Below are 26,536 nucleotides of genomic sequence, written 5' to 3'. Positions count from 1 at the left end.
TTTTTAAAAAAGATTTATTTATTTGCTTTATATATGTGAGTACACTGTCACTGTCTTCAGACACCAGAAGAGGGCATCAGATCCCCATTACAGATGGTTGTGAGCCACCATGTGGTTGCTGGGAATTGAACTCAGGACCTCTGGAAGAGCAGTGCTCTTAACTGCTGAGCCATCTCTCCAGCCCTCCCTTTTTTTTCTATTGAAAATAGATTTTTTTCCCCACACATAATATAGATTACTGTTTCCCTTCCTCTGCTTCTCCCAGTTCCTCCCCACCTCCCATTCAGATCCTCACGCTTTCTGTCTCTTTATTAGAAAACAAGCTTCTAATGGATAATAAAAAAATAAAATAATAAAAGATAAAATAAAATAGAATAGTAATAATAAAAACCAATACATTGCAATAGAACAAAACAAACAGAAGGAAAACAGCCCAAGAGAAGGCACAAGATACTGAGACCCACTCATTCTCACACTAGGAAAACTTAAACCAGAAGCTGTATGTATACAAAGAACCTGGTATAGACCTGTGCAGGCTCCGTATGCTGTTTCCGTCTCTGGGCATTCATATGAGCTTTGATCAGGTTGATGTAGAGGGTCTTGTTTTCTTGGCTGGGGTGGGCCAATTCATAGCCCTAGATTTGGTTCTGAGGTGTGTGAGCTACTCAGCGCACCCTGCTACCAGGGCCAGCTCTACCCTGCTGTCCAGGTAAGCTACAGGGCTTGCTCTCCCAAGGGTTGTAGCCAGTGAGAGGGACATAGCCAGTTCTCCCGCTCTGATGACCCTGGGGTCAGCTCTCCTGCCTCCTGTAGATGGTGAGGGACAAGGGAGGGGAGGAAGGTGTCTGTCTCCTCTTCACCACTGCCCAGCAGACAAGAGGGAGGAGAGCAGGCTCTCTGGCCCTCATGCCCTCAGGGCCAGCTCTGCTCTGCTGCTTAGGTGAGGTACAGGACCTTTTCTCCTGAGGGCTGCAGTAGGTGAGGGACAAGGCTAATTCTACTGTTCTGATGACCTTGGGGCCATTGGTGACAAGGGACGAGGGACTGGGTCATCTCTCTCTCCCATGTCACCGCATGGCAGACAAGTAGTGAGGCAAATTATTCCATGTTTATACCCTTGGGGCCAGCCCACTAGTACCCCTGCCATCAGGGTCAGCTTTACTGTGCTGCCCAGGTGAGGTGCAGGGCCTGCTCTCCAGAATACGGCAGTAGGTGAGGGGAAGGGCCAGCTCTCCTGCTCTTATGATTCCATTGGGGCCAGTTCTCCCACCTGCCCACCAATGCTGGTGGTAAGGGCAAAAAAGAGTGGAGGGGGATCTCTTCCTTGCCAGTGCCACCACATAGCAGCCAAGAGGCAGGGCTGGCTCTCCCACACTCTTGCCCTCAGGGTCACCTCATCTACAACTCCCACATCCAGGACCAGCTGTACTGTGCTGCCCAGGTGCAGGGCCTGCTCTCCTGATTGTTGCAGTAGTCTCTTCTGCTCTGATGACCTTGGGGCTAGCTCTTGCCTTCTGTAGGTGGCAGAGTGAGGTGGGATGGGGGTGTTCTCTTTCATACCTACGTTACCACATGGCAGATAAGGGCAGGATCAGCTTTCCCATGCTCACACCCTCGGGGTCCATGTCCTATGGGCTGGCTCACACCCACACCCTCACCACCAAGGTCAGCTTTACTTTGCTGCCCAGGTGAAGTGCAGGGTTCATTCTCCCAAGTGCTGTAGCTGGTGAGGGACAGGACCAGCTCTCTGCTCTCATGACCCCAGGGCCAGGTGGGCTATCTCTCCCTCATCCATGCCACTGCATGGGAGATGAGTGGTAGGCCTGTTCTCCCACTCTCATATCCTTGGGGTCTGGCTCATCTGCAAGTCCTGCAGTGTGTGTGGCCCCTCTCCTGAGTACTTCAGCTGGCTAGGGGTGGGGTCATCTCTCCTGTTCTCATGCCCCCAGGGCCAGCTCTCTCACAATGTCCAAGAGAGGGGTGGGATCAGTTCTGCATAGCTCTCAGACATGAACATGTCCCTAGGTGGCAGCCCAGACCAGAGATGTCCACTTGGCTTTTGGTGGCCACAGACCCCTGGTGCTGCTGGACCATGGACACAAGCATGGCTCCAGGTGGCATCACTGGCTACACACATCAGGGTGTTCTTCACTACCCTTGAGTCTCCGGATCTGCTTCTCTTCATTATGCCCACATCCTTTCTTTCTCTTACTCTTTCATTTTTCTACCATTTTTTTTCTCTTAGTGGTATGGTACCTGGGGTCTCTTTGAGAGTCTGGCATCATCTCAGTGATTTCAGGAGTGCTATGGCCCAATGGTGCATTATGGTGCCGGGCAGGGGTCATCTTGGGCAAGGTCTGCCTCCTGAGGCCTTCATGGTACCTGACTGGTGGGCATCTCAGGCTAGCTCCCTGTCCAGGCCCCATGGTGCCCAGTTTGGTGGGTTCCTTGCTCAGCATACCTGAGTGGCCCCATGCGAGGGTCCTCATCTCAGGCTCTCTCCTGCTTGGGGTCCTCAGTCCCAGGTGGGGTTCTTCTAATCTCTGGCTTGCCCTGAGTCCTGGGAGCTGTTGGGCCTTCATGGTACTCTCAGGCTAGCTCCCTGACTGAGTCTTCTGGTGCTGGACTGATGGTTGTCTCAGGCTTGCTGTTTTCAGAGAACGTTAGGCTACTAATCATCCAGATGTTGATAAGTCAAAACACTGAGATTAGACATAGCCTCTCTTCTCTCTGCCACCTACTGACTGACATGTGACAAAGCAGCCACACCTGCAGCACTTCTAAGGGCGGGTTCAAAATACATTTCTTTTTGAAAGTAGTAGAATGTTTGCTTATTGTCGCTCTTTTTCTTATTGGAGTGGAGTGTCCGTGGGGTGGACCTTTTATCCTAGCACTCGGGAGGCAAAGGCAGGCAGATCTCTGAATTTAATGACAGCTTAGTCTACAGAGTGGGTTCCAGGATAGCTAACGCTACACACTCTGTCTTGAAAAACAAAACCAAAAGAATACAGTTGTAATACACTGATGCAAATGTGTACTGCATTACTCTTAAGGAAGAGTCTAGTCTAGTCTTGAAGAATTCTTTCATAATTAGACAGGAATCATTCCTGTCACTTAATAGAACATGCACATAACCAGGTATGTTCCATGCTTGTGCTCCAGGTGCTAGGGAGTCTAAGGCAGGAGGATTGTAAGTTTATGTAAGCTTAGGTTAAAAGTGTTCATGGCTAACTTGGGCTACTTAGTGGGACTGTCTAGAAAAAAACAACTTTTAAAAAGGCATAAATAATAATTGTGAGAGTAAGTTTATTTTGTAATTGAAGAATCTGTGTGGTGTAGAAGCAGATGCATGGAATTTAGATCAGAAAGTCTGAATTCAAATCTCATAGTTCTAATTACTTACCTAAATATCTTGAGACCAAGTTACTTTTGAACCTATTTCTTTTACTATATAATGGAAATTATAAGTGCATTTATGAGAATATTTTGAAGATCAAAATTATCTGAATGGAGCCAGTCAATTATGAGCTACAGTGTTTAGTAATATACTGATGATGATATGTGTGTGGTTTTTTTTTTTTTAACTGTTTTTATATTGCTTCCTTTCATGACATCCTTGCTTTATTCAGTAATAATACATATATCATTTTTTTATGTAAGCCTTTAGAAACCCTTAGATCCAGTTATGGGAGTGAAGCAATCTAGTTCTTGCCCTTGTTCTGTCTGACCTCTGTCCTAATTCTCCCCAAGGTAAGAACATTTGAAACAGGAGGAGGATGTGAGGCAACTACCTCCTCTAGGCCAGTTTGCTGGGTCCATGCTGAGTCCTGGTTGATCTCATGTTAGGGCATAAGCCTAAGCGCCGCATAACCTGCTTGTTGATTTACTTATACTCTCTCCTTCCCCTTTTCTGGTTTCATCATTGCTTCATAATACTCCCTTCTTTTTATAGTCATGCAGTGAGAACCATCTGTGATTGGCTGTTTTTTTTCCCCTTGGTTTTGCTGCTGCTTGTCTTCATGGATACCCCTCATCCTAGTCTCCATACTAGATCTGAACAAAGAAATGGAAGTCCACACTGTTACAGTGTAAATAAATGTTTGAATGGGGAAGTATGAATGCTAATCCTTTCTTGTTGTTTTAAAACTAAGATGTTTATAGTAGTAGTAGTAGTAGTTGCAGTTACTTATTGTCATGTACCTATATGGGGACCTTTTGGACCTACCAGTGGTTAAATAATGGCACAGAGACTTATTAATATTTGTTATAGCTCAGGCTTTTAGCAGACGCTCAGCTATCTCAATCTAAGTTTAATCCATAACTAGCCTATGACTTGCCACTTGACTACTTCTTTACCTCTCTGTTCCTGTTACAGTCAACCACTTCTGTGTCTCTCTGGATGAATCCCTGTTTCTTATTTCTTCTCTCATAGACCCTTTCTCAGCCAGGAACTTCTACCATCCAATTCCTGCCTAGCTCTTGGCTGTCAGCTCTTTATTAAAGCCAGTCAGCAAGTAAGGAAGGATGAATGTTTACAAAGCATGAGGCCATTGATGGGCCACAGGAAAAACAATACCAAGATCCAGCTAGTACTTAGCTCTCTGCTTGTACGCAATCAACAATTGAATATACAGAGACACCATCACACGATGTACCACAGCCTGTACCAATTAATGTGTCATGAGCTTCAAAGGATACTAAAATCTTACGACATTCCTATGTGCTATTTCTTTTTATAAATGAGGACACCAAGATGTATAGAGGTAAGAAAGCTCTCAGATGTCATACAGCTAGTAAATGATTAAAGTCTAAGTTTGTATGGCCAGTTTTCTTAAGTAGTGTGTTATTTTTCAGGAAAGATAGAGAGCTGAAATAAAGTTTTAGAAAGCCAGATACTATTATATAAACAAATATATTATGGGCTTAGGTTCATATATATTAAAAAATAATATAAAACCCTATATGAGCCATTGTTAATGGCACATGTGGCCTTACCTAATTTTCTACAGTATTCAATTTTTTAAAAAACATTATATAGTGAACATTCATAAGTTTATAAAATGCTAGGCATAGTATAGGATGATAAATGAGACAAATGAAAGTTTTATCATATAGTGGGAAGGGTAGGAAACAAGCAGATAAATAAGCCCCCTGTGACATGACAAAGTAATGTAAAGATCATGAAGTACTAGTTTGGATCAGAGGAATGAAGGACTGGGTCAATATGTTTAGAAATGGGACGGTTGTCAGGAAAGATCTGTTATCCCAGCAGGCAGAGGCAGATCACTGTTAGCATGTCGTGTCTCCTGTACGTTATGCATAAGAAAGAGATACATTATACGTTACATGGTTTTTTTTTTTTTTTTTTTTTTTTTTTGGATTTTTCAAGACAGGGTTTCTCTGTGTAGCCCTGGCTGTCCTGGAACTCACTCTGTAGACCAGGCTGGCCTCGAACTCAGAAATCCACCTGCCTCTGCCTCCCGAGTGCTGGGATTAAAGGCGTGCGCCACCACTGCCCGGCTTAGATGTTCTTTTTTTTTTTTTTTTTTTTTTTTTTATGACACCACAATTTCAACTTTTAAAATAGTAGCTGAGCCTTTAAAACTTTTTTTTTTTTTTTTTTTTTTTTTTTTAAGATGGGATAGCTCAGGCTTTTCTCATACTTCAGTCCTCCCTGAGCATCCTACATGCTGTAACTCACCTGGCTTTGATCACTGCTTTATCATTCCCTCATCTGGTGTTCCAGTTTAGCCTCTGCAGTCTTTCATTTCATTGTTGGCTTGATAGTGCTTCCTGGATGACTTGTGATTTCCTAATTGACAAGCCTCAAGGGTTTTTGTTCTTCTGTTTCTCTCATTATTAGTTTACTGGTGCATTTTGGTCTGATAATTCTGCTTTTTCTCCCACCTTTAAAAAAATGTATGTATGTGAGTGTGGGCGTGTGTATTTGTATGTGTGCACGAGAGGCTGTTTGTGCCATGTGCCCACAGAGGCCAGATGAGGGTGTTGGAGCCCTGGACCTGGAGTTAGAGGCAGTTGTAAGCTACCTGACATGAGTGTGTGAACTGAACTCTGGTGTCTGAAAGAGCAACAAGTACTCAGAACCACTGAGCCTTCTCTCCAGCCCCACCTTTTGTTTTAATCACAACTTTTTCTGGTGCTGAGACTGAACCTAGGACCTCAGAGGATGCGCTCTGTCACTGAGCTTCACTCTCGTCCTCTAGATGTGTAAGAAGTTTTCCTTTAGAATGTTAGGAGTCTTTAAAGTTTTGTACTTAATTGTCTTCTCTTACCAGTTTTCTTCCACAGTAAGAAATGCAACAATACTGGCTTGGCTCTTAAAGTTGATAAGGATGGAAAGCTGTCTTGTGGCTAAAGCCAGACTTCTTTATTAAGTGTTGTCTAGCTCAAGGGATATTTCTATTTAATTAAAGAAAAGAAGCAGCAGCAGAGGCAGGCTGATCTGTGAGTTTGAGGCCAGCCTGGTCTAGAGTGAGTTTTAGGACAGCCAGGGCTATACAGAAAAACCCTGTCTCAAAAAAAAAAAAAAAAAAAAAAAAAAAAAAATTAACCCTTACTAACATTTGTCATGAGAATCAACAGTGGTGTCCTTCACTGAGCTCCTCCTTCTGATGGAGTAAATGTATCTAAATGGTTGAGTGAATTAATAAATCATTTTATTAAACAGAAGCATGAGTTAAAAACTACATATTCTTGGCTCAATTCCTAGTATGAGTGCTTTGGTAACCACAATTCAAACTTTAAAGAGTTATCAAGCTTAATTTTACCGTGTGGTTTTTGTTTGTTTGTTAGAAGGAAAAAAAGTCCTAAATTTGCTTATGGTGCATGACTGACAGGAATATTTAGCAAAGCAGATCGTCTAACAATATGCTTTGTTTCTTCTAAGAATTTTCTTTGTGTATATGTGTGTATGTATGAACATATAAAGATACATACATATGTATGTGTGAGTGTACATGCATGGGAATCCAGAAGGGAACAGCCTTGGGTGTTGTTCCTCTGGTACCATCAACCTTTTAGAATTTAAGACAATGTCTCTTACTGGTTTGGAACTCAGTAGGCTAGGCTGCCTGTCTGTGCAACCCTGTTTTTATCAGGTTGTACTGGGATTACAAGTGCATATTAACTACCATGCCCAGCTTTTTGAAAATGCAGGTTTTGAGGTTCAAATTCAAGTCTTTAAGTTTGCAAGGCAGACCCTTTATTGACTGTGTTATGCTCTTAGTTCCTGTAGTCTTATTGTTAATTGGTTAGTTATAGCTAATTAACCATTTCTTTCTAATTTAAGTAAGTGTTTGACTATTGGAACTTTAAAAGATACTAGGATTATTATAATATATATAATACTAGAGATTGAACACAAGGACTTTGTGTATACCAGGCAAGAAGTGTACCACTTAATCATGTTCTCATGTGCTGACTAGTTTTCTGTCTGCTTGACACAAGCTAGGATCAGCTGGGAAGAGGAAACGTCAATTTAGAAAATACTTGTATCAGATTGGCCTGTAGGCAAGCCTGTGGATCGTTTTCTTGATCAATGATTAATGTGAGAGGGCCCAGCCCACTGTGGGCCATGCCAGCCCTGGGCAGGTGATCCTGGGTCGTATAAGAAAGCAGACTGATCAAGCCTTGGGGAACAAATCAGCATCCCTGTACCAGTTTCTTCCTCAGGTTCCTCCTTTGATGGACTGTGTATGGTTGAGAGGGATGAGCTAGATAAGCCCTTTCCTCCCCAAGTTGCTTTTGGTCACAGTTCTTATCACAGCAATAGAAAGCAAACCAGAACACCCCTTCCCACCTTCTCTTTTTTATTTTTGGGCAAGGTCTGGTTTTGAACTTACTCTGTAACAGAGGTGGGCTTGACATCACACTATAACAAGATAACTGAAGTTGCAGTTCTCTTGTCTTATCCTGTCTAGTGTATGAACTGAGGATATCACTACCTCAGGTTATGATTGAGGGAGAGATTGACAGAGGAGGAGGAAGAGACAATCACAAGAGATGGGCAAGAGAAAGGGGGCCAAAGGAGTGCATAACTGAAAGAAATAGTAGGGTTTAAGGGAATGAATGAGAAGCTGAGGGGAGGAGACCCCACGAGTTGGAGAAATTTAAGGGAGACTCATGGATTCAGTATGTAACAGGTACTTGTGGTACTGGTACAGGAGCCTGGTGTGCTAACAGGTGCCACAGATAGCCTTTTGTCCTGTGTTTGTTTTGGACCTGACACCTAGGAGCTGGTGGGTTAATGCTGGAATTATTTTTAATCATATTTTCAAATATGTGTATATTTGTTTTCTTTGGATGTGTAATCTAGAAATGAAACCTTTTGTGGGAGAAACCATAAAGTAACCTTTTATGGGGGAAAGGGAGAAGATGGTATGACTATTTTAGAAGGGCATAGCACAGCCTTTCCTAAAACAAAGTAGCCTGAAGAGCATCTTAAACAACAGGCCAGCCACTTTTTCTGAAAGAGTGTATCCATAGGAAATAAGGAGTAAGATGATGGACAAAGGAAGGTAAGGCAGCATTAGGTTGTAAGAGTCTGGAGTACCATTTAATAAAACTTGAGATTAGTTTGGAAAGTAATAATCTTTTAAAAGTTTTTGAGTTGAAGTATAATAACAACAGCATGAAAACTTAGTAGATTAATCCTAAAACTCTACACATAGTAGTTTACTCTGGAAGCAGAGGGACCAGTTAGAATGACAGAGGACAGGCAAGTTTAGATTGTACACTGAGGTATCACATGTGTTGAGTAGGAGAAAGGAAATTAAGTTAGTATATTTGACTAATGCTAAGCATAAAGACATTTCTGATATTTTCAATACTATTAGTGCAAATAAGAAAATTAATGATTTAAAAATACCACTTAATATCCAATTCATATTTAAAGTTTCAGGTATGTTGCCTGTTTTTATAAAAGCAGGATTTAGTCAAGTGTAACTGCCTTTAGGGATGGAGAATACATGAGAACAAAGTATAATGACACATATGTATAAAATTGTCATAATGAAGCCCATTATTTTGTATGGTAACTTAAAAAATTAATAGTAGATAGGTGTGTATTTTAGCTACTCTAGTAAGATATTTTGTGTAGATTCAAAATATTAATAATAAAGTGGAATTTTAAATTAATTTATGCATAATAGGTAATCTTAAGGATAATTGATTAAGGATAATCTCAAGAGTTGACTATAAATATTTTTATAATATGTTTTCTTTAGGTAGTACCTATCATAATGTAGGAGTAAGGACATAACTTTTACATTCAATCTAGGTATTGTTTGTAATGAATCATAGGTGTAGGGAATGGCAGTTGAAACTAGAATTTAGGCAAGTCCAGTTTCTGTGTTTGGTAAAATGTGCAACATTGTAGTGGTGAGTTTGGGCTACACTGCTTTGGCTTCTGGCGGGTGGTACACATGCACCCACCCTGGAGCTATCTGTATTCCTGAATGGAAGACAGACAGACAGATAGACAGACAGACAGACAGACACACACACACACACACACACACACACACAAAACACCAGTTGATTTTAAAACGCCTTAGACTGGGCACTCCTAAACCTTCCCCTGCTACCCCAGGCCCAATTGGGGAAGTGGCCAGTGGCTACCCACCCAATTTCTCACATGGCTCATTGGCTTTCTGTCCTGCAGCTCCTGTGTCCCATCCTTCTCCCTCGAGTCATGGCGATTCTCTGTCTCCTTTTTCCCAGTTACTAGCCCACGCAAATCTAAAGGTCCCACCCTGTTTCCCTTTGCCCAGCCATTGGCCACTGGCATCTTTATTAATCAATAAAAAACCAATTGGGAACAAGGACCTTCAGCATTTGGTCTGATTAAATCAAAGCATTAGAACCAATTCCCAACCCAACATAAACTGAAACTGATAGCTTTTTTCATATTTGAAGTTATTCAATAATGTCATTTTAAGCAGTAGATTAAGTAGTGGTTACAAATTGAGTAGTTTTTTTCTGCATATCTATATTTTTTACTGACTAATATTTTACAAATATGTAATTTTCTTTCTTTAAACTTTTACTTTGAAAATTTAAAATCATACAGAAAAACAGAAGAGTGTTCAATACTCAATATATTTTACCTTATTTTATATTTTGTCAGATTTGTTTTATGTGAATTCTTTGCTTAATCACTTAAAAGGAAATTGTAGGTAGTGAGATATATCTCTTGTAAAGACTTCTTTATTCTAATACTAAGCATAAAGATATTTCTGTTTAATAGTATTTTTTTGTTTGTTTTAAATGTATATGAGTACACTGTTGCTGTCTTCAGACACACCAGAAGAGGGCTATCAGATCCCATTACAGATGGTTGTGAGCCACCATGTGTTTGATTGGGAGTTGAACTCAGGACCTCTGAAAGGGCTCTTAACCACTGATCTATCTCTCCAGCCTTTTTTTAAATACTGTTAAGACAACTAAGAAAATTAATGATTTCAAAATACTATTTTATAGCCAATCCATATTAAAAGTTCCAAGAATTTCTCAAAGCCATTGTATAAAAAACAGGATTCAGTTAAGTATAATTTCTTTTAGTTGTTGGTGCTTTGCTAATTTAGTCCAGAATGACTTACTAAAATCAGTAAGTAACAGGACCAGTTTTCTTATATAATGCCTTATGGTTTTGATTTGATTGTTTTCCCCTTAAGGGCTTAAGCTTTGTTCTCCTGTTTTCTGTTTTTTTCTGTAAATTGAAAGGTAGGTCATTAGCAAGTAGGTCAGTACTGATCCCTTTAGAGACTCCAAAATCTGTATATTTTCTTAGCATCCTCTTGTATGTGTTATGTAGACTAGGTTGGCCTTGAACTCACGGAGACACAGAGATTAAAGGTGTGCTCCCAAATGAACTTTTTACATTAAGTAGATAGGATGTCTGACTGATTGTGTTTCTTGTACTAAAGATGGTGCGATAGATTTTCTGATAACCTTGAAAAATACAGTGTTTACCAAACTATAAAGAAGTCCAAGTGGACAAGCCTATTTGCTGTGGGTTATATAGCTTTGTATTTAAATGTTTGTTCTTTACAACTCTTTAACAAAGAGAATTTGCTATGTTTTCTATGTGTATGGGTGTTTTGCCTTCATGTATTTCTGTGTTATGTATGTACAGTACTTGTTGAGGCCAGAAGGAAGCATTGGGTCATCAGAAACTGGGGTTACGGATGGTTGTAAACTGTCTTGTGGATGCTGGGAACTGAACCCAGGTCCTTTGGAAGTGCAGCAAGCCATTTGTCCAGAGCCATTTGTCGTGCCCTTATCCCATTCCAACCTGTTTTTTTTTTTTTTTGTTTTTGTTTTTGTTACAGCAGGTGGTTTTGGGGGCCTTAAAGCAATGAAGTGATACTTGTACTTTAGTTCAGTTGTGATATTGTTTAATTTATAGTTTTTCCTAATGATTTTATGATTATTAGTGCATGTCAGTTACATAGTAGAAATATTATGTAATTATAGTAACCAGTCTGTGAGCACTAATACTGAGATAGCATTAAACATTACATGTACATATTCTCATAATTTTTCAGGTATTTTTGAGATGTGGTCTTTTTCATCCATTTTATAGATGATGGAAGGTACACATAAGGAATTTTGTGTGGTTATGCTCTTGGTGAATGAACACAAGCTCTGAACTCAGCAAAATGGACTTAAAACTTACGTACTCTAGCCATTTTGGTAGTGTGCCAGTATTGTAGAATACTTGTTGAATGAATGGCATGTATCATCGTAAATATTTTGGATACAAGATTATTGTATATTTGTACATTTTTAAAAAAGATTAAGAATGTTTACCAGTGGGATTTTTTTTTTATCAAACAAGGAAAACCAAGTTTCTTAGCAAACAATATTCTGAACAACTTTCATAATTGACCACAGATGTAGTGAAAATTTTGAAATTTTGGTTTCTTTAAAAAACACAGACATATGTTTTTATTTTAATCCCAGGTGTGGTATGATATGGGGCTGCTACAGATTACAGCAGCTGACTATGATTTGTCTCATTCTCTACTGGGGCTTGATTTTGCCAGTTGCAGATTGTTTCTGCAGTTGTGTATGTTTGGAATCCTGGGGACTTTACAGAGGGTAGATAAATGTTAGGCCCTGAGACACAGGGTTGTTTGTTTGTTGTTGGTCTTTTTTTTTTTTTTTTTAAAGTAGTTATGTGTAAAAAGAAACAACAAGAAATTAGATATCCTGAGAGTGAAGATCAAACTTGCCCCAAGGAACTTGATGCCCATAATCAATAGGAAGTAGTCTAATGATAATGTCACCCCTTTTCTGACCTCTGACTTTATTCAGAGATCTCTTTCCTATCCTCTCTATCTCCCCCCCCCCCCATCTAGTGTTAGGGGGTTGAAAGAAGAAAAAGGATGGAGAAAGGAGGAAGAAAGAACCCACAAAGTAGCAATGAAGGCAACTGCAAGTGGCATTCAGGCAGAATTGGAAATTTGATTCCAAGTACCTTAGAGAAAACTTGAGGGGACGAAGGGATGGATTTTTGTTTTTAAAGATTCCAGCAAAAACTTATTTTGGCTGCTTCCACTGGAATAGACCTGCCCCGATCTACTCCCAGAGGAGATTTTCTGTGTTTTCCCCTTTTCTGTTTCAAAAAGGTTGGGAGAATGGCTGTGCACCTGGAAAAATTGAGTGGGAATGGAGGGACCTGAGAAACAAAACAACAACAACAACAAATGGCTGAAATAAAAAAACAAGGGTTCACTCTGCTCTCTTGGTTTTTCAAGGGTTGCAGAGTGGGCTGTGCAACTGGAACAGTTGTGGGTGGAAGTGGAAGCACTTGGGAGGTGAGGAGCATCAGAAAAGGGAGAACACTAGGAACTGAGTAAGGGGATGGGGTTTCCCAAAGGAAGAAAGAGGGAAAGAAACTCTGCTGGAGGGTGGTTGCTGTGCTAACAAGGTGGGAGGACAGTTGGATGAAACAGCTTGCTCCAAGAGAAATGGTTAATCTCGAGCCAACTGTGCCACCAGAGTTAGAGAAGGGACGGCCCAGGGTTCTGAGATCACCCTTAGCTTTCCAGTAGTCATATAACATAGGCCTGCTAAAGGTGTGGAACAAGGTTATGTGGAGATAGGATGGCATCCTATAGAAATGATAGACCTAAGGCATTTTAAAGAGGCTATGGTTTCATATAGGATGTACACGCCTTACTCAAAACAGATTCTAAACAACTAGGCTACTCTAAATAGAATTATTCCCCAAGACTGGAAGGGATTGGTAACAGCTGTATTGGTCAGCAGTTGCAATGGTTAACATGGTGGAGGAAGAAACCATAAACATTGAACAGCAAAACAGAGCAAGGGGAATAGATACAGTAAAAGATCAGTTTCTGGGTGAGGGTGTACTCTGATGTACAAGAACAGATCTAATTGATGACTATAGAAATGATAGATGACACTACTGTAGAATAGTGCCACTTAAGTGGCTTTAAGAGCTTGGGACAAAGTTAAGCCTGTGGGGTAAAAATCTCCCCTGGTTTACAAAGATTATACAAGGTTCTGCAAAAGTCTTCAATGATTTTTCTTTCTTTCTCTCTCTCTCTCTTTCTTTCTTTCTTTTTCTTTTTTTTTTTTTTTTCATAAAGATTAGTCTCAGCTGTGAGCAAAGCTGTATCAGACCCAGGTGTTGAAGAGACCTTGCATGCTGACAGGATCCTGATATAGTTGTCTCCTTAGAGGTCTGCCAGAGCCTGACATATACACAGGTGGATGCTCACAGCTAACCATTGAACTGATCGTGGGGTTCCCAATGGAGGAGTTAGAGAGAAGACTTGAAGGAGCTGCAAGGGTTTGCGACCCCATGAGGAGAGCAACAATACCAACCAACCAACCTGAGCTCCCAGCCTGAGAGCACATGGGGGCGGGGGGAACCTATGGCTCCAGCTGTATATGTAGCAGAGGATGGCCTTGTTGGGCATCAGTGGGAGAGAAGGTCCTTGGTCATGTGAAGGCTGGACACCCAGTGTGGGGGAATTCGAGGATGGGGAGGTAGGAGTGGGTGGGTGGGGGATATCCTCATAGAAACAGGAGGTGGGGGGATGTGACAGGGGGTTTCTGATTGGGGGGGAAGGGGATAACATCTGAAATGTAAATAAAATATCCAATAAAAAAACGAAAATGCAAAAAGAAAATGCAAATACCAAATGTAAAAAAGATTTTAGACCATTGAATATTCGAGCAGAGCATATGGGAGAATGGATATGACTGATATTGGTTCTAATGTATAACATGCTAATATCATCATAGGTGAAGCTATAGTTAGAGGGCTCCAATCTCAGAATGCTTCGTGCTTCAATTGTGGGAAATAAGATCATTTGCAAAGAGACTGTGACCAGGCTGCTTAAAGTCTCAGATCTCAAATGCTCTGTTATTTAATTGTGGGAAATTTGGTCATTTGCAACAAAATTGTGAATAAGGCATCTCAAAGGGCAATGGGTTTTCTAAATATAAACCAGAAAGAGAAGGACTGGGCTTACCGGGTTATGCAGGCAGTGTACCAAGAGTTGCCATTGGACCATAGATTGTTGGTCCAAGAGAGAGATCCAAGGCAATTTCTTGTGGTCAGGAAATGGCTCAGGCACTGCAGGGAACGTTACAGTTAAGGAACAACAGCAGCAGAAAGACACTGGGTTATAGAGAAACTGTGGAATTATGACAGCCTATATAATAGAAGGAGTTAGAACACCAGAATCGAAGCCAGTGAACATTGTGTTGGGGTTGCAGATTTGTTTATATATCCCCAGGAAATAAAAAGCTGTGCATAAGATACCTTCAAACTAATAAAGATTAGAATTGAGCAGGAGAGATTGGCTACTGACCCAAACAGTGCTTACTTCATTGAAAATGTCCTTTTATAATTTCCCACTACACCCAACATAATTGATGGCTTAAAACAGCAGGTGGGGAATGAAGTTTTGGAATTTTGGTTGTAAATGGTTTCTCCACTGAAATAATAAGCCAATTCGAGCAGAATTAAATGTATAAAACCAGATTTATTTGGGAACAGTTCCAGGGCGAGTTCATCAATTTCAGAATGAGGGCAGAGAAGTCATGCCCAGGCTGTGGCAGGCCATTCTTTATGGACTGTAGGTGAAGAAAAATGATGTGTCAGCCATAAGCTTGTGCCTGAGTCTGGTCACTAAGGTGGGGAATTGGTAGCTAGTGACATCCAGGGAGGAAGTTGCTACAACTGTCAGGAATTTGGAACTGGGCTTTTGATACCTTTTCTTTGTTAGGGGGCTTCCTGAGAGGTGGGATTGGAGAGAGGAGAGAGGAATTGAGTTTACCAGACTATGGGAAACCCCGGGGTCAAGGTTCCAACTGCATGGGTTTCTTAAAAAACAAAAAACAACACAGAAATATTATATGAATATGTTTTCATTTTAATCCCAGATGTGGGATACAGGGCTGCTTCATATTGTCCACAGCAGCTGACTATGATTTGCCTCATGCTTTGGCAGAGTGTGATTTTTTGCCAGTTGCAGGTAGTTTCTGTAATTCTGTAACATTTGGAATTTTGGTGACTTTTCAGAGGGTAGTCATGCTAGGGCCCTGAGAGGCAGGGTGGATTGTTGGTTGGTTGTCATTGTTTATGAAGTAGTTGTATGCAAAGAAACAATAAGAAATTAGATATCCTGACATGATCAGACTTGTCCCAAGGAACTCAACACTTCTAATCAGCAGGAACTAGTCTAAGGATAACAGCTCTCCCCTTCCTACCCCTGACTTTATTCAGGGATCTCTCTCTCTCTCTCTCTCTCTCTCTCTCTCTCTCTCTCTCTCTCTCTTTCTTTCTTATCTAGTATTAGGGGGTTGAAAGGGAAGAAGAAAAGGGCTGGAGAAAGAAAAACCCACAAAGTAGCAAAAACCAAAAACTACGTGCAGAGATTGGAGGTGTATATTTACACTTGGGTGGCTTTTGAAAAAGTACTGCTTGTGTTGAAAAACTAAACTACTTGTGATGCGAATTATGTCTGTAGATAGATTTTGTTTGTATTGTTGTAATTATTATTTGCTTTTTATTTTTAGTTGAGTGGTGATTTTATGCAATGGCTTCAAGCCATAGTTCTTCTCCAGTGCCTCAAGGAAGCAGCAGTGATGTTTTCTTTAAGAAAGAGGTAGATCCAACAAAACACATTCGACCTGTGCAGTCACTGCCAGATGTGTGTCCCAAGGAACCCACAGGTAATTATTTTTTGGGGAATTTTTTGATGATTTCTGTTATTAAAAGTATAGTCAGGTTTCATGTTCTTATCTCAGAAGAGTAAATTTTACAATGATTGAAAAAGTAAAAAACAAAAAAACAAACCGTGGCTGGAAAGATGGATCCTTAAGAGGCTTCCAGAGGTCCTGAGTTCAATTCCCAGCAACCACTGGAAACAAATGGTGGCTTACAACCATTTGTAATGGGATCTGTTGTTCTCTTCTGGTGTGTCTGAAGCTACAGTGTACTCATATACATTCATTAAATAAATCTTTCAAAAAAAAAAAAAAAAACCCAAACCAAAATGTGTAGTTGATTGGGAAATTAGAATATAGTTTTTCACCCATTTTCATTAAGGTAACTGAAAAAGTATTAAAAAATGGAGGTGCATATTAAAAACTATTTAGTTAAGATATAGTATAATCAGTTCTCACTATTAGTAGATTCTGTATTTGCAAATATTCTTACTCCCTAAAATGCATTTTAGCCCCAATATTAAATATTTGTTGTACTTTGTGGTATTTGCAGATGTGTGCAGAGCAGTAAAACATTTGAGTTGTTTAACACAGGTGTCCCAGCTGTGAGTGTTCAGCCTTCTTTTTTCAGCTCCTGGAAACAATACCCTTTAATGTTACACAATTTGGTTTGTTGTTGTTTGTGTTGGAGATGTTGCTATTTGAAATGACCTGTAGCTTAGTGCTCTCGGGCTGTCTAGTGTAGGTAAACAGAAAATGTACGCTGTGCTTTATGGAGACAGTCTGTAGAAAGTGTCATTCCAGCACTATGTATAATGTTGACAGCCATGACAGCTATGTTGTGATGACTGATGGATTGGTAGAAAGTGGACATTTTTACTGACTGAGGAAAGTGAGAGACAGCCACTTCAGGGAGCAGTCATTTCACTATTTGCTGTTAGGTGTTCCCAGTGACTTTACATAGCAAATCTGTAATTCATGCGATTATTGTACATTATGCTTAATGCTGCACCAGTATTATGTCATCTGATTATAAGCCAAACAAAAGGCATTTAAATGAGTGCCTGCCATAATACAATTGGGGAAAAAAAAAGACCTATCTTTTAAAGAAAAACTTCGTTTTTTTTTTTTTAAGTTTTGATAAAATAAAATTAATAATTTAATAAAATTGCAATTAAAGAAATTATTTAAATTAGGATAATTTTTATTAGTTCTTTGCTGTGGAAAAAATTTGGTTGGGTATAAAATAGGCTGTAAGCATTTTTATTTTTCTAAGATCTACTTGCAAATATAGAGACAACTTTACAGAGTTCTCTTGTTTACTTTTGCAGGTGATTCACATAGTTTATGTGTTGCCCCATCTCTAGTTACAGATCAACATAGATGGACTGTGTATCATTCCAAAGTAAATCTCCCAGCAGCATTAAATGATCCTACATTAGCAAAAAGAGAATCTGACTTCTTCACAAAAACTTGGGGATTGGACTTTGTGGACACTGAAGTCATACCTTCACTCTACCTCCAACAGATCGGCAAGGAGCATTTTGTAGCCTATCAGCAGGAGATCTCTCAGGTAACACCTAATCTTGAATTTAGTTATTATCAAGTAAAAAATAATAGGAAGATTTTTAGTTTGATTCATGTAGATTTTTGAGTAAGAATCTTTGAAATCATGCTATTTTTTTTTAAAAATGTGTACAAATTCTGCTGTCCTGGGTTATGTTTGTTTGTTTGTTTCTTTCTTTCTTTCTTACTTTCTTTCTTTTTTTCTCTAAGATTTATTTATTTACTTTATATGAGTACTAAGGCTTTTCTTTCTTTTTTTTTCCTAAGATTTATTTATTTACTTTATGTTATGTTTCTTTCTTTAGATACATTTTAATAGATTTATCTTATTTTCTTTTGTAGTGATTTTTTTTTCAGGGTTACAAATTTTTATTATTGTTAAGATTTGATGGGACCCTAACCTATCTGCCAAGGAGAAATGGTTCTGTGAGTTAATAAAGCTCAGATGATTTGTAAGATTTAGGAAATGATCAGGTTAGGGTGTGAGAAGGAGAAGGCAAGCTCCCGTATTAAACAGCTTTGGAAACAGGTACACAGATTCATGTGGACACAGGATGCAGGTGATGAGTGGATGCTGCTTACCAGTAGTTTGATTGTTCAGGTGCCAGGCCGAAGCACAGTCTGTCAGAGCTGGTCAGAGAGCATGCCACTGATGAGCAAACATAGGAAGAACCGTAAGGGTTCTAAAGCCAAAATGACCTGTGATAATAACTAACTAACAGGAGACATTGCTACTACAAAGACACATCTCTGGAAGGTGGGCCATTGCAGCAGGCAAACATTTGATATTGGAGACATCTTCAGAAGATGAACAACTTCAGAAGAGAGTTGTCTGTTCTTCAGAAATTAGGATCTAATGTAATCAGCTGATCAGTGTGAAAAGATGAGGAAGTGAAAGAGGAAGTAGTGACATTGCTGCTATGAAAACAAAAGAGGGCTCCTGAGGGAAACCTAATGATGACAGCTTTCTGAAGTCTAGAGCCAGCCCAGCCCAGAGGCTTCCATATTTGGAAATTGTAGGCCTGACATCAGTACCCAGTTAGGTATTTTTTGTTGTTGTTGTTGTTGTTTTTAAACACCCTGTTTCTGGATCCAAATTGTTGGCTCCATAGTCTACAGTTGGATAAGTTTATCAGTGAGATGACCCATGACTGAGAATATTCTGCCCTAAGAGTCGACGATATGTAGGAGACACTGAACAATACCTTTGTGTCATTCCTGGTGTGGAGCCTATATCCTTGACACCTTGGCCTTAGAGACTATGAGGATTGCCCACTGAAAGACCTCTATTTTCTTGGAAATGATTTCCTAAGCTTTGTTTTAAGCAATAGAATGTAGTCTGGCATCAATCATTCCTTCAAGTGAACAGTGTGAAGAGGAAGCTTTGGATGTTTGACAGACCTTGTTGTGCTGATTGGAAGCCCCTGGTGGCTAAGATCTCTAGGTACCTCCATCTAGACTGTAATCTAAGCTTGGGCAAAGATCTGTTTACATAAATAATACTAGGAACAGGAAGATACTTGGTATTGAGCTAGAACTAGTTTATAAAAGATGCACAGTTGAATTTCCTGAAGACATGGAAGAGAATAGAACTGTCCTAGACATGTTGAAGGATAGGACCATAGAAACTGATTGCTTTCTTGCCAGCATGCCTACTGAGACAAAAAGAACTTCACATATCCTACTGTGCTTCAGCTTGCTGTCTCCTTGTCTGAAGATGATAACCATGAAGTTGGTGACTTACTCTGAAATCTGAGCTTTAAGTGTTGGGTCTGCTTTGTTGTGATTTGTCACAGGATTTGGTGCTAGAAGAGGGGAGGAGATCCTGTTGTCCCTTATTACACACACATTTGGCTTCCTGCAGACCAAAGCCATCTTCTTGCATTGGGCTTCTAGAGAGTGTATGTGACCAAAGGAGACAACCTGTCTCCTGGTGCTAAATCCTAGTGTTAAAGGCTTTTTCTACGGGAGGCAGGCAGGCAGGCAGGCAGGCAGGCAGGCAGGCAGGCAGGCAGGCAGGCAGTCAGGCTCGCTGGCTCGCTCTAACCATAAGAACATGATTGCTGCTTTGTGTTCTTTTGAGGTTGGGGTACTGCCAGGTGTAGGCACTGGAGGTGTTGATTCTATAAATCATCTAACTTCGTCAGGGGACTGTAGTTATAGGAAGGACTTGGTGGATTTGGTGGACTTCAAAGTCTACAGTTGAGCCAGAAGAGAAAGACAAACATCAGCATAAATATATTAAAAGTTGGGGAGGTAGAAAGAGAATATTACTTTCTAGTCTTAATTGCTAATTTTTTTTTTTTTGACAAGGTCTTACTCTGTAGCCCTAGCTGGCCTAGAACTCACTATATAGATCAGACTGACCTCAAATCTAGGAATCTGCCACCTCTGCCTACCAAGTTCATTGCCACACCTAGCAGAAGATTTTGAAACAGTGTTACAGCTATTTCTTTATTAACTTTATTTAAAATGCAGGTAGAAAAGGTTAGGGGTAGCTCAGGACGTGTTCTAAATTGCCAGTATAGTCCCGTATCCCCTCCCTCCAATATACAATATAGTCCCATATCCCCTCCCCTCCAATATACACACTTAAAGAGAGAGAAAGAGAACATGTATAGTTCTGCTTAAAGCATTTGGGAGATTGTTTGCTGATAAAGTTCTCAAGATAGAAATAGTCCCAGTAGAACTTTTTCCATGTCCCAGTTTACCACAGCAGGGCATCCCATCGTATAGTAATGCAGAGACCTTCACTGTCTCCAAAGGCCCAATGGTTTTGCTTTTGTTTTCCTCTTTTTTTTCCTTTTCTTTTCCTTTTTTTTTCCTCTCCCCCCTTTTTTTCCCTCCCACCTCCTCTCTCCCTTTTTCTTTTGAGGCAAGGTTTCACTCTGTAGCCCTGGCTGGCCTGGAGCTTGCTATGTAGATCAGGATGGCCTCAAACTCACAGAGCAAACTGAAAAGAGTGCTTTCTGCCTGTACTTCCTGAGTGCTGAGGTTGATGATCTCAGCAACCTTCTTTAGACTGGGAATTGAATGCTGAATTTGAAATGGCCTATTACTCACTTTTAGCAAGTGACTATTAGTAATATCCCAGTTACTAGTTCAATCTTTAAAAAGTCAACTGGCACAGTGGACAATATATATCACCAAAAGCTGACTGTACTTACATGGGCATGTGTGTATGTGTGTGTGTCTTTGTGAGTGCACTCGAGCACATGCATGCACTCGTTCTGTGTTGCCCAACTGACCTCAACTATTCCTTCCACTTCAGCCTCCTTAGTGAGATTATAGCCAAGAGCCATTTTCCAGACATATTTATGTTTTTATAATTACCCCTTGTTACATATTTTAATTTACAACTTACATATCTGATTTTATTCTCTTGGTTACATTGTTAATTTTGTTGAGATATGATGAATATGTCTATATTATTAACATTAATATGTGTAATATCAGATTTGTAACAAGCATTCTCAATTATTTTTATATAGAACCTACAAATTGTAAATTTAAATAAGTACTACTGCGTATGTGTTAGTGTGATAGAGATCTACATCAGTGACAGTGGTGTTGGGAAGGGTGTGGAGCACTAGAAGCTCTTACTCATTCCTAGTGGATATGCAGAACGGCTTAGCACCTTGGCAGACAGTCTAGAAGTAACTGACAGAATATTTCTACAACTTTGAGCATTACTAGCTAAGTGTTTCCTTGTCTCCATGTCCCACTTTCCCATGTGTCTGTTGTTTCAATTATTACCTTTATTTATTTACTTACATATATTGTGTGTATATATGTGTGTGAATATGTGCGTGCTGAGGCACAGGCATAGAGAGGTCAGAGGACAACCTTCGGCAGTTGATTCTCGACACTGCGTGGGTCTTGGTAGCTGAGCCATCTTATCTGTCTCCCATGTGTCTTTTTAATGCCATTCATGAAAGGAAAATAAACTTTATCTCTACCACTCTGTCTGTCTGTCTGTCTGTCTAGATGCTTGGGTAAACCTAATGCTTTACACAAGCTAGGTAAGTGCCTACCACTCAGCTATATCTATTCCTCCATAGTGGTATATGGTTCCATTTCTATTTGTATTTAAGTTCAGAAGCTAGTGATTTTATGTCGAAAGTTTCAGAAGTAATTTTGTATATTTTAATTATGTTGTAGAACATTTTGATGCTTTGAATAATCATATTTTCACATAGCATTGATTATTATTTCATTGTGTTTTTATTAGAGAGAGAAGATTCATGAGAGATGCAAGAATATTTGTCCTCCTAAAGATACCTTTGACAGAACTCTTTTACATATTCATGGTATGAATATATGCTAATTATAGATAATAAGCATAGCTTGACTTATTAATGAACAAATTATTAACATTGGAACTTTGTTTCCTATTATATGTACAATTTTTTTTTTTTTTTTTTTTAGTAAATTCTTTCTGTGTTTATTTTTGTGGTACTGAGGATTGAAAACTGGGCCTTTTGTATACTAGGCTGTATTCCTAGCTTTTTTTTTTTTAGTAAGAAATTTTATAATCTAAAACCATAATCTTTTCTATAAGCGTCTTAGAGAATGATCATGATTGTGATAGTAGTATACTCCATCAGTTTGACAAGTATTTAATTTTTTGGTATTTGGTGCATTGCTTGTTGCTTAAAAGTAAAAGAGTAAGAAATAGCTTAAGGTCTCAAGGACTTTAAAGAAATAAACCAAAAATCATAGCACTTTATATTAGTCACTTCAGCTTTATAAGATTGCACACATACCAGCTTTCTTAAAAAAAGGCCCATTGTTGATGATTATGACTTGTGTTTTAATTCAGCTACTGTGAAACATTTATGTATTTGGTAGGGATTATATATTTTCTTGGAATGAATATAAATATACACACACATACACATAGGAGAGCAGTGTATACAGTGTATACAAAGCCATAGAGGCAAGAGAGGACAAAGTATGTTGGAAGAATTGCAAGCCCTTTACTTTTTGGCTTTACTGGGAGTAAGAAGTGATGTTAAAGGAATAAGCAGAAATCAGGCCATAGAGAATTTTGTATATCATGCTCTGGAATTTTATTTTGTCTAAAGACAATATAGAACTACAAAATATTTTTAGGCAGGCATGGTTAGATTTTTAATTGTACATTTTCTAGTGAAAACAGTTAATAATAAGTAGTTATATGATGGTAAGACTAGAGACAAGATAGTTGGCTACTGTAATAATACAAGTAAGAAATGATGTCCCCATAACAGAGAGGAAGTGGAGAAGAGATGAGCACAGATGGCTGAGTAGCTGTAGCCAAGGCATACATAGGTTTGAATGATTAGTCAGTGTGGTAATGAAGCAGAACGATGGTGATAAATCCTGCATGTTGTGCTTGAGCAGCAGCTATCTGTGTGAGGGGTCCCGTTCACAGAGAGAGGGAGGAAGAATTTTAGAAGAGATGGAGGCTATTTTGGCTGGCAGTTTGTAATGAAAGACACATCTTGTTGGCAACCTAGAGCCCAGGAAGGAGAACTTTAGGCTGAAATGTAGGCGTGGTGGTTATCAGAGATAATACAATATGATTGACAGAGACTTGGTAGTTGAACCTAAGGGTGTCAGTGGGATCACTCACTAGGGTTGAGTGAAAGGAAAGGACTGGTGGTAGACTACTGTGAAATGCTCTCACTTAGGCACATAGAAAATGAATAGTTATAAAAATGAGGTCTGAGGATAAGAACATCACAAAGATAATCCATATTGGAAATGAAAAGCTATGAAAGTCTTAGAGAAGGGAATGGTTGGCTTACAAGGTCAGAATGCTCTTTGTGTGCTGAGAAGTCTTTGGGATTTGACAGATTTTTAGAGTGAGACTTTAGAGCAGAGTAATGGTTTCAGAAACCTCGATACTACATAAGCAGGGTATATGTGAGCAAGCAGTATAGACTGGTGGTGAGGTATGATGACTGAGGAGTTCTGAGTGGATGAGGCAGGAGAGGCATTTGCATAAAGCGGGACTCCTGTGCTTCTCCTACGCTTTGCTCCCGAGGTGGCTCCTTTGCTTCATCCCATTCCTGGTCCTAGGTTTTATCTTGTCGGTTTTGTAAATGGGAGAGAGCTGAGCATATTTCCATGCAGAGATAAACAAATTAGTTGAAGGAAAGAATTTGAAGCTATGGAGAGGCAAAGTAATGAGTGAAGCAGATTCGTAGAAGAGACCTGAGGGTGGAGTCCAAGTGTAGAAAGGCTGAATGGAGAAAAGAACGAGGAACCTCATTGGAGATTAGCTTGGCAGAATGAAGACAAAAGTGTTCATTTGTAGATACATTTGGAGGTAATATAAACTAAGACGTCAGAGAAGAAAGTCAATACACTATCAAAAATCAGTCTTTGACCAGAAATTCAGAATGAAATTTTGAATAAAATAAAAATACTATTTCTAGTTGAATGTGTGAAACACACCTATAATTCTAGAACTTGGGAGGTGGAGCAAGAGAATTATGAGTTTAGGGGTAGCTTGGGCTACATAATAAGTTCCAGGCCAATTTGGACAATAGAACAAGACTTTGTGTCAAAAAACAAAAGCAGTTAACAACAGTAAACAACAAACCTCATATTTCTATTTTAGAATTTAATATATAGTTTCTAAAATCATATAGCACACCATACCTAATTTTACAAAAACATAATGAAAAGAGCCTCTGAAAGCCTTGGAATGGATTCACCTGTTTGTTGCTAACTGGTAAGTTTATTTGGAACATTTGTGGCCTAGTAGGATGGAGACAGTATGAGAACTGAGAAACACTTGGGGGACAAAATGTCAGTAGTTATTGAGCTAACCCAGTGCAATATTGAAATGTTCAAAATATATTTATGAATGTAAACTGAAAACAAGTATGGAAAATTGTATTTACCTTTTACTTTTTTTCATAGATAAATCCAGGACAGATCTGGAGCAAGTACCTAAGGTAATGAGGTTTAACAATAAGAACATACTTTTAATATCTAATATTTTGTATTTAATATGATGTCTTTGAATATTTTGCCTTATAAGATGCCTTCAATTGACTGTTTTGACAACTGAGACTATTTTGTCCGAGAGGCCTTAAAATATATATATATAAACACAATTTGAAGATTTCTTCAGATAAAGTCATCTTTCTTCTTTATTTTTATGTAAAATATTTAATCAGCAAGACAGTATTAAAATTTGTTACTGTGTTTTGAAAGGAGATTTGCTTTGTTGACTCTCTGCTCCCTTATTACCCATCTCCTGATACTCCTGTGTACCAGTTTACCCTTCACACCTTCTTCCTCTCTTTCTGTGACTTACGGGCTCTTGGCTTTCCCACTTCCTCAACACCCCGTCCCCTCACTAGCCTCCTTTACAGTCTCAGTCTGTCCATGCTATTGATTTATAAACATTATAAGCAAGGATCTACATGTGTCAGAATTCCTGAGCCTCTGTTACTTTCCTTAATATACTTTGCAGATTCATCAATTTTCCTGCAAATTTCCTTTTTCCTTATAGTTAAGATTCTCTTGTATTTGTAGTTCACATTTTTATTATTCCTCTGTTGATGGACATCGCCATTGGTTCCATTTCCTTGCTACTGTGAGTAATTTGGCAGTAACAATGGATGTGCAGGTGTCTCTGTGGTGTGGGCTATTGGTATATGCCTAGGAATAATATAACTAGATTGCAGCTAGTTGTGTTTTTAATTTTAGAGAACCCTCCATACTGATTTCCTTAATGCCTGTGGTGGGTTATACCTCTACCAGGTGAATAAAGGTTTCTCCCACCTCTTTGGCAGCATTTGTTGTCTTTTAAAAATTCTGACTGGGGTAAAATTGAATCTTAAAGTAGTTTTAATTTGCTTTTCCCTGATGGCTAAAGGTGTTGAACACTTCTTAAAGTACTGGTTGACCAGCTGTCTGTCTTTCTCTCAAACTATCTCTTCATCTAATTACTATATTGTTCTTCATATATTCTAGATATTAATCTGTCTAAAATATAGCTGGCAAGGATTTTCTCTCAGTCTGTAAGACTGTCCATTCATTTTGTTGATAGTTTCTTTTTTTTTTTTTTTTTAATATTTTATTTATTTATTTTATTTATATGACGAGTACACTGTAGCTGTCTTTGGAAGACACCAGATCTCATTACAGATGGTTGTGAGTCACCATGTGGTTGCTGAGAATTGAACTCAGGACCTCTGGAAGAACAAGCAGTGCTCTTAACTGTTGAGCCGTCTCTCCTGCCCCCTTGTTGATTAGTTTCTTTGCTGTGCAGAAACTTTTAAAATTTTATCTAGTCTTATTTGTTAATTTGTTATTTACAGTACTATTGGGGGTTTGTTCAGAAGGTTCTTTCCCATGCCTACATCTTGATGTGTGTGCCCTGTTTTCCTGTAGCAGCTTCAGCATTTCAGGTTTTAAGTTAACTGATACACATTGATTTCTGTTTAGGGTAGGAGTATGGCTCTATCTCATTCTTTTGTAGGTGGATATCTAGTTTCACTGGTACCATTTGTTGAATAGGTTGTCTTTTTTTTTTTTTTTTTCTAGTGTACATTTTTGACTAGATGATCATAACTGTGCAGGTTCATTTCTTTGTTCTATGTTCTGTTTCATGGATCCAAATGTATGTATGTATATATGTATGTATGTATGCATGCTAGCTAGTACTCTGTTGTCTGTGCCACTATGGTAAAATTTGAGCTCAAAATATTTTGATACCCACTACAAGTGCCCT

The 26,536-nt window shown here is 39.2% G+C and overlaps 1 protein-coding gene and 1 non-coding gene across 5 annotated transcripts in view; one reads left to right on the top strand and one right to left on the bottom strand.

The window, feature by feature from the left end:
* Vps54 (VPS54 subunit of GARP complex) overlaps positions 1-26,536 on the top strand; it is a 76,829-nt gene that overhangs the window by 7,305 nt on the left and 42,988 nt on the right. For 2 of the 4 annotated variants that reach the window (XM_076938068.1, XM_034509229.2), the window contains exons 2-5: positions 16,084-16,239; positions 17,565-17,806; positions 22,031-22,109; positions 24,715-24,749. In XM_076938068.1, the coding sequence (XP_076794183.1) occupies positions 16,104-16,239; positions 17,565-17,806; positions 22,031-22,109; positions 24,715-24,749 (492 nt within the window). In that variant the 5' untranslated portion in view covers positions 16,084-16,103. Of the gene's footprint in view, positions 1-13,640; positions 13,761-16,083; positions 16,240-17,564; positions 17,807-22,030; positions 22,110-24,714; positions 24,750-26,536 lie in introns of all 4 variants that reach the window. The other 2 variants (XM_076938067.1, XM_034509231.2) reach the window with 2 other exon arrangements.
* Positions 2,660-2,791, bottom strand: LOC117713210 (small nucleolar RNA SNORA17). Its single transcript, XR_004607389.1, has one exon. It is a non-coding gene; the product is annotated as a small nucleolar RNA SNORA17 (small nucleolar RNA).

This window comes from Arvicanthis niloticus, chromosome 7 (assembly GCF_011762505.2).
Source record: "Arvicanthis niloticus isolate mArvNil1 chromosome 7, mArvNil1.pat.X, whole genome shotgun sequence".
In the NCBI taxonomy this organism is placed as follows: Eukaryota; Metazoa; Chordata; class Mammalia; order Rodentia; family Muridae; genus Arvicanthis; species Arvicanthis niloticus.
Note: the sequence above shows the minus strand (reverse complement) of the source record. Positions and strands in the feature narration are given on the sequence as shown.